Source organism: Nomascus leucogenys, chromosome 18 (genome assembly GCF_006542625.1).
Source record: "Nomascus leucogenys isolate Asia chromosome 18, Asia_NLE_v1, whole genome shotgun sequence".
In the NCBI taxonomy this organism is placed as follows: domain Eukaryota; kingdom Metazoa; phylum Chordata; class Mammalia; order Primates; family Hylobatidae; genus Nomascus; species Nomascus leucogenys.
In genome coordinates this window covers 32,519,686-32,538,077 of record NC_044398.1, presented here as the reverse complement: position 1 = coordinate 32,538,077, position 18,392 = coordinate 32,519,686, and the positions used below count along the sequence as shown (strand labels likewise).

Here is an 18,392-nt window from a genome sequence, read left to right as displayed (position 1 = left end):
CAATTCCAGTAAAAATCCCAGGAAGTTATACTGTGTATCTTGATAAACTGATTCTAAATTTATAGGGAGAGGCAGTAGATCCAGAAAAGTCAACACAACATTAAAAGACAAAGTTGAAAGACTGACCCCACTTTACTTTAATACTTATTATAAAGGTATAGTAATCAAAACAGTATGGTATTGGCAAAAAAAAAAAAAAAAAAAGACAAATAGCTTAATGGAACAGAATAGAGAACCCAGAATAGATACACATTAATATAGTCAGCTGATCTTTGACAAAGGAGAAAAGACAATACAATCGAGAAAAGATAAACTTTTCAACAAATGGTGCTGGAAAAACTTGACATCCACATTCAATAAAACATGAACCTAGACACAGACCTTAAACTCTTCACAAAAATTAACTAAAAATAAACCACAGACCTAAATGTAAAATGCAAAACTATAACACTCCTAGAAGATCACATATGAAAATATTTAGATAAACTAGACTTGGCAATTACTTTTTGGATACAGTATTAAAGGCACAATACATAAAAGGAAGATTTTATAATCTGGGCTTTATTAAAATTGAAAATTTCTGCTTTGCAAAGCATATGGTCAAGAGAATAAAGGGAAAAGCCACAGAATGACAGAAAATATTTGCAAAAGATATATCTAATAAAGGATCATTTTTCAAAAATACAAAGAATTCTTAACAATAAGAAAACAAACTGATTAAAAAATGGGCCAAAGACCCTGGCAGACACCTTACTAAAGAAAATATGCAGATGGCAAATAAGCATATGAAAAAATATTCCACATTAAGGGTCATTAGTGAAGTCCAAATTGAAACAGTGAGTTACCATCACATACCTATTGAAATGACCCAAATCCACAACCCTGTCAAAACCAAATGATGGAGACCATGTGGAGCAACAGGAACTCTCATTCATTGTTGGTGGGAATGCAAAATGGCACAGCCACCTTGGAATACAGTTTGGCAGTTTCTAACAAAACTAAACATACCCTTCTCATATGACCTAGCAATCATGCTTTTTGGTATTTACACCAAAAAGTTGAAAATTTATTTCTATACAAAAGCCTGCACAAAGATGCTTACAATAATTATATCCATAATTGTCAAAAGTTGGAAACAACTAAGATGTCCTTCAAAAGGTGACAATGTAATGTTATCCAGCTCTAGAAAGAAATGAGCTATTAAGCAATGAAAACACATGAGAAAATTACTAAGTGAAATAAGCCAGTACAAAAGGTATTATTCCAAATATATGACAGTCTAGAAAAGTTAAAACTATGACAATAGTAAAAAGACCAGTGGGGCCGGGCGTGGTGGCTCACGCCTGTAATCCCAGCACTTTGGGAGGCCGAGGCAGGCAGATCACGAGGTCAGGAGATCGAGACCATCCTGGCTAACACGGTGAAACCCTGTCTCTACTAAAAATACAAAAAATTAGCTTGGCATTGTGGAGGGTGCCTGTAGTCCCAGCTACTCGGGAGGCTGAGGCAGGAGAATGGTGTGAACCCCGGAGGTGGAGCTTGCAGTGAGCCGAGATCGCACCACTGCACTCCAGCCTGGGTGACGGAGTGAGACTCTGTCTTAAAATAAAATAAAATAAAATAATATAAAAAAGACCAGTGGTTGGGGAAAGGGAAGGATGACTAGAAAGAACACAAATGATTTTTAGGGCAGTAAACCTACTCTGTAGGATAATATAATAATGGATACATATCATTATACGTTTGTCTGAATCTATAAAAAGTATAGCATCAAGAATGAACTATAATGTAAACTTTGGACTTTGAATGATAATGATGAGTCAATGTAGGTTTAGGTTTGTCAATTGTAACAAATGTACCTCTATTGTGAGCACCTCTTCACAATGTACCTCTTCATTATGGAGGTAGCTGTGCATGTTTGAAGACAGAGGATATGTGAGAAATCTCTGTAATTTGCACTCAATTTTGCTGTGAACTTAAAACTGTGTGAAAATCAAGTCTATTAAAGAAATTGACACACACACACACAAATAGAGCTAGCATTGATTAATTGTTGGCACAACAATAAACTGACATTATTAAACTTATATATAGACTATGCCTGCATTTCCCCTTCCTAGATGAATTTATACCTAGAGATGTCATATTACTTGGGATGATGGCACTTTCAATGGAAGGAATTTTACCCATATGGATTCTATAATCATAAATTAAATCTAGCTGGGTGTGGTGGCTCACGCCTGTAATCCCAGCACTTTGGGAGGCTGTGGAGGGCGGATCACTTGAGGTCAGGAGTTAGAGAACAGCCTGGCCAACATGGTGAAACCCGTTTCTACTAAAAATACAAAAATTAGTTGAACGTGGTGGCAAGTGCCTGTAATCTCAGCTACTTGGGAGGCTGAGGCAGGAGAATCTCTTGAACTTGGGAGGCGGAGGTTGCAATGAGCCAAGATTGTGCCACTGCACTCCAGTCTGGGCAATAAAGTGAGATTCCATCTCAAAAAATAAAAATAAAAAAGTTAAATCTGAGAATATTGTTCTCAAAGCAGAATTTTACATATTCAATTAGAACAATCTGTGGGGGTGAATTATTGAGGTCAGTGAAAACAGCATATTCACTAAATTTATAAAGCTATTCACTACTGCAAACAATCCCTTTTTACCTGCCATTATCTATATGCATACCAGCCAATCCCTTGAACTCTGAGTTGTTCCCCAACCCCTTCCCTCCAAGAAAATTTCTACCGTTGGAGTCAAATAGTCACCCACTGAGAATTCATTCCCCATAAGTTCTTATAGCTATGATTAGAATCTATCTTTTGCAAAACTCACTATTACCTTAGTCTTGTGGTTCATGTAGATGAACTACATGACAATCTACTATTTTTTCCTGTGTCAATAGCTACATTTCTTTAAATGAATTCCAAAACAGAGTTCTTAATACATAGATTGCATCTATAGCAAATTATAACTCTATAAATTACCAGTGCCACTGGCAGTCCTCAGACACAATAGGAAGCACAATAAGATGGAGGCTGGTCCATTTCTTTCAACACTAATTAAAATTTGCATGGCAATTTTAGTTTGCTACAGCCATGGCTACACTGGGGATCTAGACCTATCCTGGTCCCACCACCAACAATGCAGTGTTTCCTGCATTTGAGGGCATTCTGCTGAACAACTTATAAAGCCTCACTGAGCCTGTAATCACCATGGACTAGTGGGGCAAACTGCTCTTGGACAAGAGGCCCAGGACACATTTTATTCAAAATGACTACTGATGCTCGCACCTCCATGCTACGAGTCACTGCCATCATTAGCGAATGAGGAGGGTACAAAATTGTGTGCCCTTCTCAACAATGTATCCTTACTGCAGAAATATGCCCATAATTTTCAGTAATTTGTGGCCCATGACTCAGATATCTACTCCTCTTCCACCAGTTATACTCTCCACTTGGCTTAGTGAAATTGCTCATCCACATCCAGCAACACACCCTCTGCATTCTCAATCTCTTCTTTGACTTTTTCTTTTTTTCTCCTATTTTAGCTGAAACCTGAATCTTGCCTGAAAAGTCTCATTTTCCTCTACCTGTCTCAAAAGGTGTTTTTATTTTTCTCACTTTCAACATTGGAGATCCGTCCTCCTGGCTTCTACGTACATTTTCTCTTGTCTATTATGAAAAATCCTGTTCCTTTAAAGTTTATGCCATTCACACAGTGGCAGAGATGTCTAAAAATGCATTTCCTCTGTTTTCTCAGGGTTCCATTTCCCAGCCTCTTTTACAGTAAAATGAAGTCATGTGATTTAGCTCTAGCTAATAGAACATTAAGCAAAAAGTGATATAAGTTCTTGTGGTTCAGTCTTTTAAGAATTGGGTATGCATCAGCTCTGTTCTGTTTCTCAATCTGCTGGCTAGACGCAGTTAACAAATAAACCTATGTAATAATGAAACCAAAAGATAGAAGAAGCCTGGATCTCTAATTCACTACTTGAATAAAGCTAGTCATTTGCTACCTTAAACAGGAAATACATCTACCTTGGACACGAAAAAGTAGGGTCAGGAAATAAATTGCTACCGTCTTTGAGCCATTATAATAAGGTGGGCTCTATTTTTTGTTGCAGCTGGCATTACCCTTAACTATACTCTTCCTTGTCATCTACTAAATTCCAGTATAGTTTATCTTATTAATGGGAAACTTTGGCATATAACAAACATTTTTTTCTCTCTGTTCCAACCCTAGCATTATCATGAATAAATGGAATATCCATTAGACAACTTATCCAAAACTATGTCCTCTCAAGTCCTTGACCTCTAGTTTCAAATTATTTCCCCCTCAACCTCAGTTTGATTATTTACACTCATAGGAATGCTTTGAATATTGTTATCTCCTATAACTCCTCCATCTTCAAAATCAAAATCAACGAATCTGCCATATGACTGTAATCTCTTCATCACACCAGCTTGTTCAAGCGCTCTCATGATGACTATGAATTGATTTCATTGAGACGGTCATTCTTCTTTCACTTCCTTCCACAACTATCTCACATTCCATCGTGCTTCATTTGAATAACATCTGAAATTTCATTGGTTTTCTGAGTTTTCATCACATCTACCCAACCAAACCGCAAGCCTGCAGGAATTGAGCTGTCTGCCTTTTCTATGATGTAATAACCAGAGAATGGAGCAATAATGAGTAATACCATACAACTGGGAACACCAATTCCAGTATAAAGATGTTTCACAAATTTCTATTTAACTCTCAACACTTCCAACAATACAACCACCAACTTAACATCTCTCAAATATGTCAAAGTCATCCCAAATCAACACTTTGATAAGTATTTGCTGAATTAATGGGTGAATGGATAAACTAATACAAGTAAGTATATAATTATTTCACAATAAACATTCACGTATAAAGCAAGTATTCATATCCACATCATATAAGAGAAAAAAATCTGAATTTAATAGAATCCAAGGAAGCAGATGAATTTTGATTCAAATTTAGATCTCCTCAATTTCCCTAACTCTAAATCCTGAGTGTCTTTCCATCCATGTACTACGATGCATATTGAACTTTATGAAATGCTCTTTCTTCATTTCATGTATTACCATAGACTCAGAGAATTAGGTCTAATTTTGAATGCAGTTATCTGTGAGTATAAAAATAACGCCCATGGAAGGCATTCTAATGCTTTAAAACATACACCATTCACTGCAAATACTTTAAAAGAAACATTTAAATTTTTTGAATAAAAATGTTTAATAGCCCACACTCCAAATTAAAATTGGTACCAAAATGTATCCAAAGGAATCATCTCACAGAAGGAAGGGGACTTAGAAGTAAAAATTTAAAAACTGACATTTAAAAATCATTGTTTTTTATCCTTTATTGAGTGTTTGCCATGTTGCAGACATTATGCTAAGCAATTTATATGTGCAGGAAAATAGAACCTATTATTATCCCTATTTTACAGATATGAAAATTGAGAATTAGAGGAAATAATCAAAGCCAGGAGCCAAATACAACTTCTGTATGATTCCAGACACTGCACGTAACATTAAATTGCCTTCCCAATAAGTAGTTAATTATTTCATTTTGAGCCATTACTTAGTGAAAACTCGACAAGTGTATTTTTTCCTACTAACAGCATCTGATAATGAGACATTTCAATTATAATCAGATGGAGAAGGAAGGCACTGTGTATATCATAAAGCTTAACATTTCCATGATATTAAATGAGCAAATTGTTTAGTCTTACCCATGAATTCAATCCCCAAGTGGTCTGCTACACCAAAGTCAGCATGGAAGGAAGGGGAAGAGAAAAAGAGAAAAAGGTTAGAAAAAACTCTACACATGGAAATCAGTGCTTATAAGACTAACCCTCCAAGGCAAGGCACAGCCTCAATTTTAACCCCTATGTTTGCTTAGAAAAGATACATTACAGGTCACCAACAGTAGAGTTACTCTGAACACTGATGGGTATTTCCCCCAAAGCCTCTGAGCTATAGCTTAGATTTTAGATGAACTAATATTGCATAAATCATGAAGAATGCTAAGTATAAATTTAGCTAAGAGAGAAAAAGAAAAATTGTTACACCATGAACATCTGACACTAATATTCTTTTCAGAACCCATAATATTTTATGTGGAATAACATATTTATTGAACCTCTATAACAAATTTATTTGAACCTCTATAATAAAAATAAAAGTGAATAAGCAAGGAACTTCTGCATGCCAGGCCCTAATCAGGTGTACTTTACCTCCACAAAAAAGCAATGATGTTGGACTTTTTTCTCTCTTTCTTTCACTTTTTAGATGAGAAAACTGTGCTTCAGTGAGATTAAAACTCTTACATAGGTTACAAAATCTGAGACAGTTCCAGGGCACGTGCATATAGAATGCAAACCATCTTGACCAGCTAACATCTGCCTGATCAGCAGAGCAATGAACTGTACTGGGCTGGACCCAAGTATTCAACCTCAGATGTTCGTCTATTTAAATGGTTCTTTTTTTAATCATTCAGTTATTCACTCATTCACTTTTAAAATTCATTGCATTAATTAATATTTTTTTCTGTTGCCATAATATTTGTCTGAAGTGAGAATAAGGGAAAAAACTATTGCTACCATTGTAATTGCTTCCAAGACTAATTGCTGAGCTTCATTTTATGAATTCTGTAGCAAATAAGCTTTTCCTTTTAGAAAATATGCATCTAGTTACCTAGATTTCAATGCCTTTTGTGTTTGTAAATAGGTCATTAAAATTTTATTTGGAAATATATATATATATATACATAGTATAAAATTTATCATTAAAACCATGTTTAAGTGCATGTCTCAGTGTCATTAATTATTAAGTTGGTGCAAAAGTAATTGTGGTTTTTGCCATTACTTTTGTTAACTTGATACATTCACAATGTTGTACAACCACCACCCCTTTTTTCCAAAGTCTTCCATCACCCCAATCAGAAACTCTGTGCCCCCTAATCCATAATTCCTCATTCATCCCTCCTCCCAGCCCTTGGTAACTTCTAATCTACTTTCTATCCTCATCAATTTGCCTTATGAACCGTTCACATTTACTTATATAAAGGAAGATGGTGACAATGTTTCTAAAAAGTAGATGCATTCATTTCTTTCCCTGGCATTTCTTGACTGCTTACTCTGTGGTCATCATACACACGGTGACAGATATCAGGCACACTTTCATGTAAAGAAGGGATTCTTGTTCTCAAGTAGCTCAGAAATGAATGAGAGACCATGGAGAAAAAGCTATGGTCATTCTTTGTAATAAGTTCTATAATGGAAAAGCAGAAAATGTGCACTGGATGAAGAGGCCGTGGACCCATAAACTTGCTCCTAGGAGGGAGAGAATGTGCAATACAAAGAATAAAGTTTGTACAACCCCATCAAAGAGTAGGTGAAGGATATGAATAGACATTTCTCAAAAGAAGACATTTATGTGGCCAAAAAACATATGAAAAAAAGCTCATCGTCACTGGTCATTAGAGAAATGCAAATCAAAACCACAATGAGATACCATCTCACACCAGTTAGGATGGCGATCATTAAAAGTCAAGAAACAACAGATTCTGGAGAGGATGTGGAGAAATAGGAACACTTTTACATTGTTGTTGGGAGTGTAATTAGTTCAACCATTGTAGAAGGCAGTGTGGAGATTCCTCAAGGATCTAGAACTAGAAATACCATTTGACCCAGCAATCCCGTTACTGGGTATATACCCAAAGGATTATAAATCATTCTGTTATAAAGACACATGCAAATGTATGTTTATTTCATCACTATTTACAATAGCAAAGACTTGGAACCAACCCAAATGTCCATCAATGATAGACTGGATAAAGAAAATGTGGCACATATACACCATAGAATACTATGCAGTCATAAAAAAGAATGAGATCATATCCTTTGCAGGGACATGGATGAAACTGGAAGCCATCATTCTCAGCAAACTAAAACAGGAAGAGAAAACTGAACACCACATGTTCTCACTCATAAGTGGGAGTTGAACAATGAGAACACATGAACACAGGGAGGGGAACATCACACACCGGGGCCTGTTGGGGGGTAAGGGACAAAGGGAGGGAGAACATTAGGACAATACGTAATGCATGCGGGGCTTAAAACCTACATGACAGGTTGATAGGTGCAGCAAACCACCATGGTACATGTATACCTATGTAACAAACTTGCATGTTCTGCACATGTATCCCAGAACTTAAAGTAAAATAAAATAAAATAAAAATAAGGAAGAATGGAGTTTGTAGAAAAGTTGGCAAGACTATTGTCAGTAGCCTTGTTCAGGTCGTTGACTTCTCTGCATAAAAGGTTTGAGAGCGAATCCCAAGTAAGAGTAGACAAAGAAGTTTATATCAAAGTGAAAGTATTGCAAAGTGAGGTGCAACAAACTTGTTTGTCTATTCTTACTTGGGATTCGCTCTCAAAATCTGAGAGGCAGAGTGGGCCGCTCAAAGAGAGAGATAGCCCCTAGTGTCTTGAAGGGAATTTCCTTTACGGAAACTGTACAGACATATTCATAAAATACTGGTGAGGTCAAGTATGTAAAGGTGGATCTGTGGTTAGCACATACACTCAGGATCTACATGCTCTAACACATATCACATGTATCATTAGCATATAAAATCTCCATCTAAGGGTGTGTTTTTTGATATTAAAATGAGAAAAATATTACTATAAGCTAAACCTTGAGTCTAGCTATGGGTGTGGGACACTGGAGGAGTCTCTGTCCCTCTCCCAATGCCCAGCAGGCAGAAATTTGTAGCTAATAGTTTCTTGTGCTTTTGATGCTGATTGGTTGGAGACTGGGGAAGTTACATCAGGAATAAGGGACTCTTGTTCTCTTCCCCAAGCCCATACTGAATATCAGGAACTTGTAACCATCTGGCAGTCTGTTGGTATTCGGTAGGACCGCTTATCTTGCAAAAGAGTTAGGTGCTGGTGCATGACGGTGCAAGGTGAAAGAGCCAGCTATAAAAGTGGCCCATTGAGCTTTACACACAGGACAAGTAAGTATGGGTCCTAACCTTACTTATCCTGCCTCAAGATCATGTGTTCATTCTTATGCAAATAGGAAGCTTCATGACTGTGGTACCTAGGACATTGGAGAGAGACTAGAGTTGTGGCATTTAAAATAAGGATTACCTATCATTACACTCAAAATAATATTTTTAAAAGGCTGGGAATAAAAATTAAACTTTTTCATATAGACAGAAGAGGAGGTTGCAGGAAGGAAACCAGGAGAGGCAAGTGTACAGAAATCAGGGAGCAGAGGATCTCAAATAGTGGCCCACAGGTGTTCCATGACATGAGTGGGCAATTAGAAAGCCTTTAGATTCAGCCTGTTTGAACAAGAACTTTCCGCTGCAGCTGAGATGGCTCAGAATTGGCTGCCTGTCATCTGTTTTGCTGGCAGGTGCAACCCAGGCTTGGCCTTTTTTCCTTCTTCCATGACCTTCAGTGCTCTGCCTCCGGAAGTGACAAGGGATATGGAGCACTGGGCTTTGTGAATCCGTAGATTGTGCTAAGAAATGAGTGGCATGTTTGATTAATGGAGGGCCAATCTGAATGCTTTGAAACCTCAATACATTCATGACCAGTAGCAGAGACAGAAATCAGAATTTGGAAATTATTCAAACACTGAATAGGATAAGTAGGAATCTTCTTAAGGGAAAGAAAATCTGTCCTCTTTTAACATAACAGAAAAGTTATCCGATTACTAGAGTTGTTAACTTTCAGAAATACTCTCAAGCAAGATGGCATTTATATTTTTGTATTTTAATGGGGAATTATTTATTAATTTTTTATAATAACTTATTCATGGAAACTGACACCACTGAACATACAAATAAAAAGTTACCTCTTATGTAAATTATTTTTCTCTTTCTTTCTGTCTCTCATGCATACACACACACACACACACACATACACACACATACATGCTTCCATTGTTTTATTAAAATGTTAAACACTGTGATCATTATTGCAGGGTTTAAGACAGGATTTGAATCATATGGAAGAATCAATGAAAATCCATGAAGAACAGATGACGAAAAATCATTTGAGTCATACATAGATCATATAAACCACACTATTTCTCATAACCCGTCACTGGCTATTTCTCAAAGCAAGCAGTGTGCCCAGGGATATTCATGCCTGCAGGAAAACATCAAGCGAGACAGGGGAAGATTAATTAATTAATAGTTTATTCATTCACTCAGCAAACTATGTGTCAAGTACTGCACAGATATTAGGGTGGAAGAAGAGGCACATAGTTTAAGCAAAAACAGTTTGATTTTATCTATGAGATACATATGTTTGAACATATAACTTCCTTTTAACACTCCAAAACTTTTATTTGTAAAATTAGCATTTGTTTTGGAACACTCCCACCTTTGGATTATATAGTAGTGGGTAACATTTACTGAGCACTTACTGTGTACCAGGAATTGCTTTAAATATTATCTCACAGCAATTGATAAGATTGTTGTAATGCTCATTTTACAGGTAAGAAACGGAAGCACAGAGAGGGGAACTAACTTTCTCTAAACCAGATTGCCTGTAGGTGCTGGGAACATGATGGAGCCTAGGCCAGCTTGGCTCTTAGCTACCATTTATACTCAAAGTTTACTTATCCCCTTCCTGTAAAGAAAAAGCTAATTTTTACAAAATTATCAAGTAATGAGATCTTCAGGGAGGAATTACTTAATCCACTTAAGAGAACAGGTTGTTTTCAAGTATCCTCAGAGAGAGTAGAAGCACCACTTATTTATTTTCTCACCCCTAGTTTATTGATGAAGTGCCAAATATAAGCTAGGTGGCGGGGCAGACAAAGGAAGACAACTGTTATCTGTCTCCAAGGAGTCCAACTGGCAAATCATTAATATTTCTTCATTGGTTACCAGGGAAATTTCTTCACAACGAGGCTGGCCTAGTTGAAGTTATTTGCTTGCACACACAGCAAGCAATATATAAAATGTTGAGTCTGAAAATATGCCCAACATTGAACCAAATTATCTTACAACTGGCAACACACTTAATAAATGCCAGCAGCTCTGCTGCAGAGCTGAAGCATTCTTAAGATTTTAGGACTAGGTACCTGTCTAGTGAGACAAAATGAATGTTTTTTTAACACCAAAAATTCCTGGAAAACACTTGGAAATTCAAAGCCCAGATTTTTTAATTAACAAAAATTATATAAATTTATGCTGTACAACCAGATATTTTGAAATACGTATACACTGTGGAATGGCTGAATCAGGTTAATTAACATATGCACTCACATACTTATCTTTATGTGGTGAGAACATTTAACATGTACTCTGTCAGCAAATACATTGTTATTAACTATAGTTGCCGCATTGCACAATAGTTCTCTTGAACTTTTTCTTCTCATCTAACTACTAACTGAAGTTTAAGGCCCGAGTATTTCTAAAGCATTCACAATTCTGTATGACTGAACAATTCAAAACCTCTTGTTTATATGCTGACAAAAAGGGGCTGCTGACATTTCCCCCAGGTGGGCAGGCTGCAAGCGAAACATCAAGCGAAAACATCATTGCCTTGATTCCAATCTCAGGATGCCACCTTTAACTTGTTACCCAGCCTATGAACAGGAACTCACTGCAATGCAGCCCTGGGACAAAGCGACACAATGTGGGTTTAAGCACCAGCCCTGTGCTAACAGTAACGGAGCGAGATGATCCTGGTCATACAAGAGTCCTAAATGTGATCATTTAAACTCTGGTCTATGGGATATGGAAAAGCATGTTCCAGGAAAATATTGATCTGTGTTTTAAAAAGTTAGACTACTGGCCGTGTGCGGTGGCTCACACCTGTAATCCCAGCACTTTGGGAGGCCGAGGCGGGCGGATCACAAGGTCAGGAGATCGAGACCATCCTGGCTAACACGGTGAAACCCTGTCTTTATTAAAAATACAAAAAATTAGCCAGGCTTGATAGCTAGTGCCTGTAGTCCCAGCTACTCTGGAGGCTGAGGCAGGAGAATGGCATGAACCCGGGAGGCGGAGCTTGCAGTGAGCGGAGATGGCGCCACTTCACTCCAGCCTGGGCGACAGAGGGAGACTCCGTTTCAAAAAAAAAAAAAAAAAAGTTAGACTACTGCCTTGAAGTTAAATGGGCTTCTCTGCTGCAAGAATCCCCCAATTCCCTCCTAGGTGTGTGGAGACTATGGGCGGTAATTCAGTGACAGCATTTCCAACTTGATGAAAACAGCTAGGTTGTCATGGAGCCCCCAGTGGAACTAGTGATATAAGGTACCTGCTCTGGGAAATACTTGCCATATGAGTGTGGAGCAAACCACCCACTCAATTACAAAACATGTCAGTCATAAATGCTTTATCTTAATAACTGAACTGAAATCTGTCACTCTGTAGATTCCACCCACAGATCCCTGTCAAGTAACTTTTTCACTGGTGACACTCCAGGTAGAGGTAGTCCATTGCAACTGAGAAGAGCAAATAGGTTTTGTGAGGAAGGCAAGTTGAGTCTTCCACATTTGCTAACCATAATACCTGAGCTCATCATGCTCTAGTAGTTTCTAAAATCATTGTAAAGAAATGTAATTGTCTCAGGTATCAACAGTGGGTCCGTGTGTTCTTGCTCCGAGATAAGAGTATGGACAAGATGCTGAGATGTCCTGTGTTGAGACATTGCCCTGCATGTCCCAGTTTATTACAGCAAAACAGGCAAGCTGAGAAAGACTGGAGTAGACTTTAAGAGTTCTGATTAGGAGGGGAGAAGGAAATGGGGCTGGCTCTGGTTGTAGTTGCTGAGGGAAGCTGCAGGCTAGAAAACCAAACATGGGATCCACAGAATATATACATTTCAAAAAGTAAAAGGGTCAAAGGACAGCGGAACAGGGTTCAATAAAGGCTTCCAGAGCATAGGGCTGTGTCAACAAGGGATGTGACATTTGATGGTCACTAAGAGAATATGGCAGCAGGAAGGAGTGTGGCAGCCAGATCCAATCTCTTTGGCCTTAAATCCCACAGTGGGAAAGGGGCACAGGGAAGTGTCAAGAGTGTGAGCACACTCCTGGTGAGCGAGGCAGAAAAGCTCCTTTCCAGGAGCTGTGTTCAATCCTAGAATGTCTGTCCTAAAAGGAAAGGGATATTATCACTTCATCCTTTTTCTAGCATCTTATCCTTAGTGCAAGATTTAGGATGTTAATTGCAGGGCTGATTCTAAACTTCATGCTCCCTTTATGAAATTTTGCTAAGTCACTAAATACATAATTTTATTTTTATGGGCATGTATATTTGATTTTAGATTTACACATGTTCACAAATAAAATGTGGAAGGTAAAAAAACCGTATTAATCTAAAGAAATTGATACTTCTCTCAATATCTCTTAGAATTAATTCCTGCTAATTGTTTTATGTTCTTTCTAGTCTTCCTTCCATATATTTAAAATAAACTCAATGTCAGTTTTACACAAAATCATCCTGTTTTATGTGCCTAAATCGGGAGTCTATCTGTGGCCACTGCAGTTCTATAATCCCAATCTCCCACACCCAACCTCCATCACATCAGAACTAACAGCCTTTTCCACTGTTGAGAGTAGGTCATGACATTATTACCACGGTCAGCCTCACACCAGACAGGCCATCAGTCATGCAGGAGGGAAAACCACTTTCCTGGAAAGCACACAGCCCCAGTCTCCTTTCTCAGGGCTGTGTTACAGAGTATGATCTCTTTATTTTTCTTCCCCAAAACTCCACTGCTGATACCTGAATTTAATAATCTCTTATCATCCTCTAAACAAGAATGTTGATTGGTATCAAAGGATGGAGAGAAGCAGGCAGCCATAGAGACTGCACCCCATGTTGATGTACAGCAAACTCAAGATGAGCACTCTGCTAAGCAAAGTGAAAGGGCATGACAAGGTTTCAACTGAGGTTAAGGAGAGATCATTTGCTTAGGCTGCTCCTCAGAGATGGATTTTGACTAAATAATGGGTAGAATTTTGCAGTGCAAACATCTTGGAGCATTAGACTGAAATCTTATTCCATTTTTGCAATTACCGATTAAAGGATTTAATAAGAATTACCATTATAGAGAAGAATTCTTCATTCAAAAAGAAAATACTTCTGTATTGTTTCTGTCGCTAGTGATAGTAACTGTGTACAAGTGAATACACTAGAGTTCCTGCTCCTGAGACTCACATGTGTCCCCCAGGATCTTCTCATGTTTTATCAACTTTCTAAAATTCTTGCATTTTGTCACTGGACACTTCTACATATATCCTTTTCTTTTCTTTTTCTTTCTCTTTTTTTTTTTTTTTTGAGACATAGTTTTGCTCTGTCTCCCAGGCTGGAGTGCAATGGCACGATCTCGGCTCACTGCAGCCTCTGCCTCCCAGGTTTAAGTGATTCTCCTGTCTCAGCCTCCCAAGGAGCTGGGATTATAGGCACGTGCCACCATGCCCAGCTAATTTTTGTATTTTTAGTAGAGACAGGGTTTTCCCATGTTGGCCAGGCTGGTCTCAAACTCCTGGCCTTAAGTGATCCGCCCACCTTGGCCTCCCAAAGAGCTGGGATTACAGGCGTGAACTACTGTGCCCAGCCCACATATTCTTTTATCTAATTTTTAAAATTAGACTGTAAAGTAGTACAACTGAGCACCATTTAACAATTAAAAAAAGAAGCTTCTGTGTAAAACTGAAGGTCATATTTGTAGATTCTTAGATTCCTAGGATGGGAAAAAATCTCAGATCTCAGGACTGAAGGGTAATTGTTTCTTTTTCTCACTCTTTCATCACTCCACCCTATCACAGAGTCTGACATTTTGTGGACACTCAATATGTATTTATTGCATGAGTAAAAATGCCATCTGGTTAAGCTCTCAGCATGTGACATCTATATGTCTTTCAGAGCATATCCAGCCTGCTCTCTGTCACTTCTGAGTTTTTAATGATTCCAAGCAACGTGACACCTCTGGTGGAAACTCATTCAATATTGAAAAACGATATCCACAAATGTTTCCAGAAAACTCCCCCAAATCAAAGTACATTCCAATTCTACTCACTTGAATCTACAATTCTGGAATCCAGAAAACACTAGATTATTATCCAACAGGGCCCAACTCATGGCTGTCTTTGTTACGTAATTTTTGTATATAATTTAGGATTCACTTGAGTAAGTGGTCCACTATCAGAAAAAATATTAAATTTTCCATGGTCACTAAAATGCCATTATATATGCCAGTTAAGGCTTTTTCCCCTTAACAACATCTATTTAATCAATCTTTGTAACAGCTATCACATGTTCTCGGTTTTTTTTTTCTTCTATCTTTTCAGCTTCAATCTTTATTAGTATTAATGGAGGCACACGGCTGGAAGTGGTGGCTCACACCAGTAATCCTAGCACTTTGGGAGGCCGAGGCAGGCGAATCACTTGGGCCCAGGAGTTTGAGACCTGCCTGGACAACATAACTAAACTCCATCTCTACAAAAAATACAAATATCAGCCGGGCATGGTGGTGTGTGCTTATAGTCCCAGCTACCAAGAAGGCTGAGGTGGGAGGATGGCTTGAGCCTGGGAAGTCGAGGTTGCAGTGAGCCCAGATACTGCCACTGCCCTCCAGCCTGGGTAACAGAGTGACACTGTCTCTTTAAAACACACACACACACACACACACACACACACACACACACAGAGAGAGAGAGAGAGAGAAAAGAGTTTACGGTTAATAGACGGAAGGGTTAGAATAAAATAGGGGAAAGTCTACTTGAAAAAGAGAAAGAAATGAAAGAAAAAAAAGAAGGATTACATGGCAAACAGCCATGTGTTTATATATGTGTTTGCAGTTATCATACTAATGATTGAAGCCTTGGTTCACAAATTGTTTTAATACCATGCTTTTATTCACACTTCTAAATTGAAATTGCAATATCATCATGATGAATACTAGTTCACAAAATGATGGACATGTTTTAAGAAACATTGCTCTGAGCTGCACTCCACTGAAGAAACGCCAAAGACAACTCGCCTCCACTTCCCATCATGGATAACACCTTGTGACATGAAGATACTAGAAGAGGAACCCTCTCCTGCCCATCTGTCTAAGACAGAGGAACGAAACAGAAAGGCTACCCAAGGGGTCCAGGTAGAGGATTCTTAGTCCTGGACCAACTGCCCAAGATATTCATCTAGAGCAGCCAAATACTGTAATGTAGTGGATATGGTAGAAAATCTCTTTACTGATGACTTAAGAAAAGAGAAGTTCCATGGCGAGAATGTAGTGAAAAGAATTCATTCTAAGAAGGCAAGTTGAGACCCTAACCAGGAGGAGGTACTCTTAAGTTAGGACTCAGGAAATTAGGCAGCAACTGATACCATCAAGAAATTGTGTGAGGTAAGACAAGATGAACTCACATTTTTAAAAAATTATTTTGTTAACTACTCTTCAAGTTAGGCTCATATTTAGTGGCAAGGCACTGTAGCTTCTGAAGTCGGGCTTGTCCATTGTTAAAGCCTGGTTGGCTTTGTTTACTATATTTTGTTTTACACGATGGTGTCTGCTTATGTGGAAAAAATCATTCTTCAAATGCAGAAGGTATCTGGCTATTTAAAGTTCTTTCACAGGAAATCACTGAAAGATCAAACAACAAAAAATAAAGAACACCCTTTCTCCCCTTTCCCCCAAAACTCCAAGCATTCTGTTCTGCCCGTACTCCCCAAAATAGACCCCTGTACACAACACACATCATCTTTTTGTTCCTGCCATTCCATTAGCTTAAATATCTTTCCTGATGAACTCCCAAGTCTTCCTCTAACAAACTCTTCCCATCTTTCAAGGCCTAATTCCTCCGGAAGCTATCCCTGATTTCCTGAAATAATGTTACCTGCTCTACTTTTCTATGAATGATGATGGGATCTCCGTTTAGCATGTAGAATTATTATGCCTTGGATTATAACTAGTAGCGATATATCTATATCATAATTAATTAGGTGAACTGTGATTTTCTTCCACCTCTAGTACCTTTCCAATAGCATATGGCAAGTGAATGCTTATTGAATCTTTTTGCATAATCCCACCAATTTTCTTTCTCATTGTAGGTATACTTTTGGGAAGTATAAACCTCAACAAAATTGGCATAGAAGGGACATACCTCAAAGTCATAAAAGCCGTCTATGGCAAACCTACAGCCAGCTTCATACTGAATGGGGAAAAGTTGAAAGCATTCCCCCTGAGAGCTGGAACAAGACAAGGATGCCCACTCTCACCACTTCTATTCAACAAAGTATGGGAAATCCTAACCAGAGCAATCAGACAAGAGAAAGAAATAAAGGGCACCCACTTAGCAAACAGGAAGTAAAACTGTTGCTGTTCGCCAATAATATGATTGTATACCTAAAAAACCCTAAAAATGCATCCAAAAAACGCCTAGAACTGATAAATGAATTTAGCAAAGTTTCAGGATACAAAATTAATGTACACAAATCAGTAGCACTGCTATACACCAACAGCAATCAAGCTGACAAGCAAATAAAAAACTCAACCCCTTTTACCAGAGCCACCAAAAAATATAAATAAAAAAATACTTAGGAATATACCTAACCAAGGAGATGAAAGACCTCTACAAGGAAAACTACAAAACACTGCTGAAAGAAATCATAGATGACACAAACAAATGGAAACACATCCCATGCTCATGGATGGGTAGAATCAATATTGTGAAAATGACCATGCTGCCAAAAGCAATCTACAAATTCAATGCAATTCCCATCACAATATCACCATCATTCTTCACAGAACTAGAAAAAACAACCCTAAAATTCATATGAAACCAAAAAAGAGCCCACATAGCCAAAGCAAGACTAAGCAAAAACTTTATACTAATTTCTACTAATGCTTTCATTCAGGCCATCTTTGGCGCCATAATTTTCCAGATTTTTTGGGCATTTCCAAAAGGTGTACATTAAAATACACACATACACACACTCCACATTTGGAATTATATAATTTATTGCTCATTGAATTGCAAATCACCTACAGTGGGTTGGAGGAAGGTAAAATCCTGCCTTACTCTATTCTAACCAGGCCATCATGCAAGTGACTACACCAATAAAAAGATTTTTTAAATGTCTTCTTTTAAAAAGAAAAAAATCAGGGAGGGTTGACTGCAATGGAGGAAACTATTATCTAATAATTAGTTGGGAACTCAGTTGAATCCAGGTATTTTAAAGTCTTACCCTCATGCTCCCACTACCTTCTCCTCTAGTCTTGGTAACTTTCTATATGCATTTTCAAGATATTTAACTGGAAATAATTACTTCACTCGGCACCCTATTAGTGTGATAACCTTTTCAGTGTGGTCTGC

The 18,392-nt window shown here is 38.0% G+C and overlaps 1 protein-coding gene across 4 annotated transcripts in view; it reads right to left on the bottom strand.

Moving 5' to 3' along the window:
• NRG3 (neuregulin 3) overlaps positions 1-18,392 on the bottom strand; it is a 1,121,259-nt gene that overhangs the window by 117,840 nt on the left and 985,027 nt on the right. For 2 of the 4 annotated variants that reach the window (XM_003274520.4, XM_003274519.4), the window contains exon 4: positions 5,765-5,791. In XM_003274520.4, the coding sequence (XP_003274568.2) occupies positions 5,765-5,791 (27 nt within the window). The remainder of the gene's footprint in view (positions 1-5,764; positions 5,792-18,392) is intronic. The other 2 variants (XM_030798793.1, XM_012503004.2) reach the window with 1 other exon arrangement.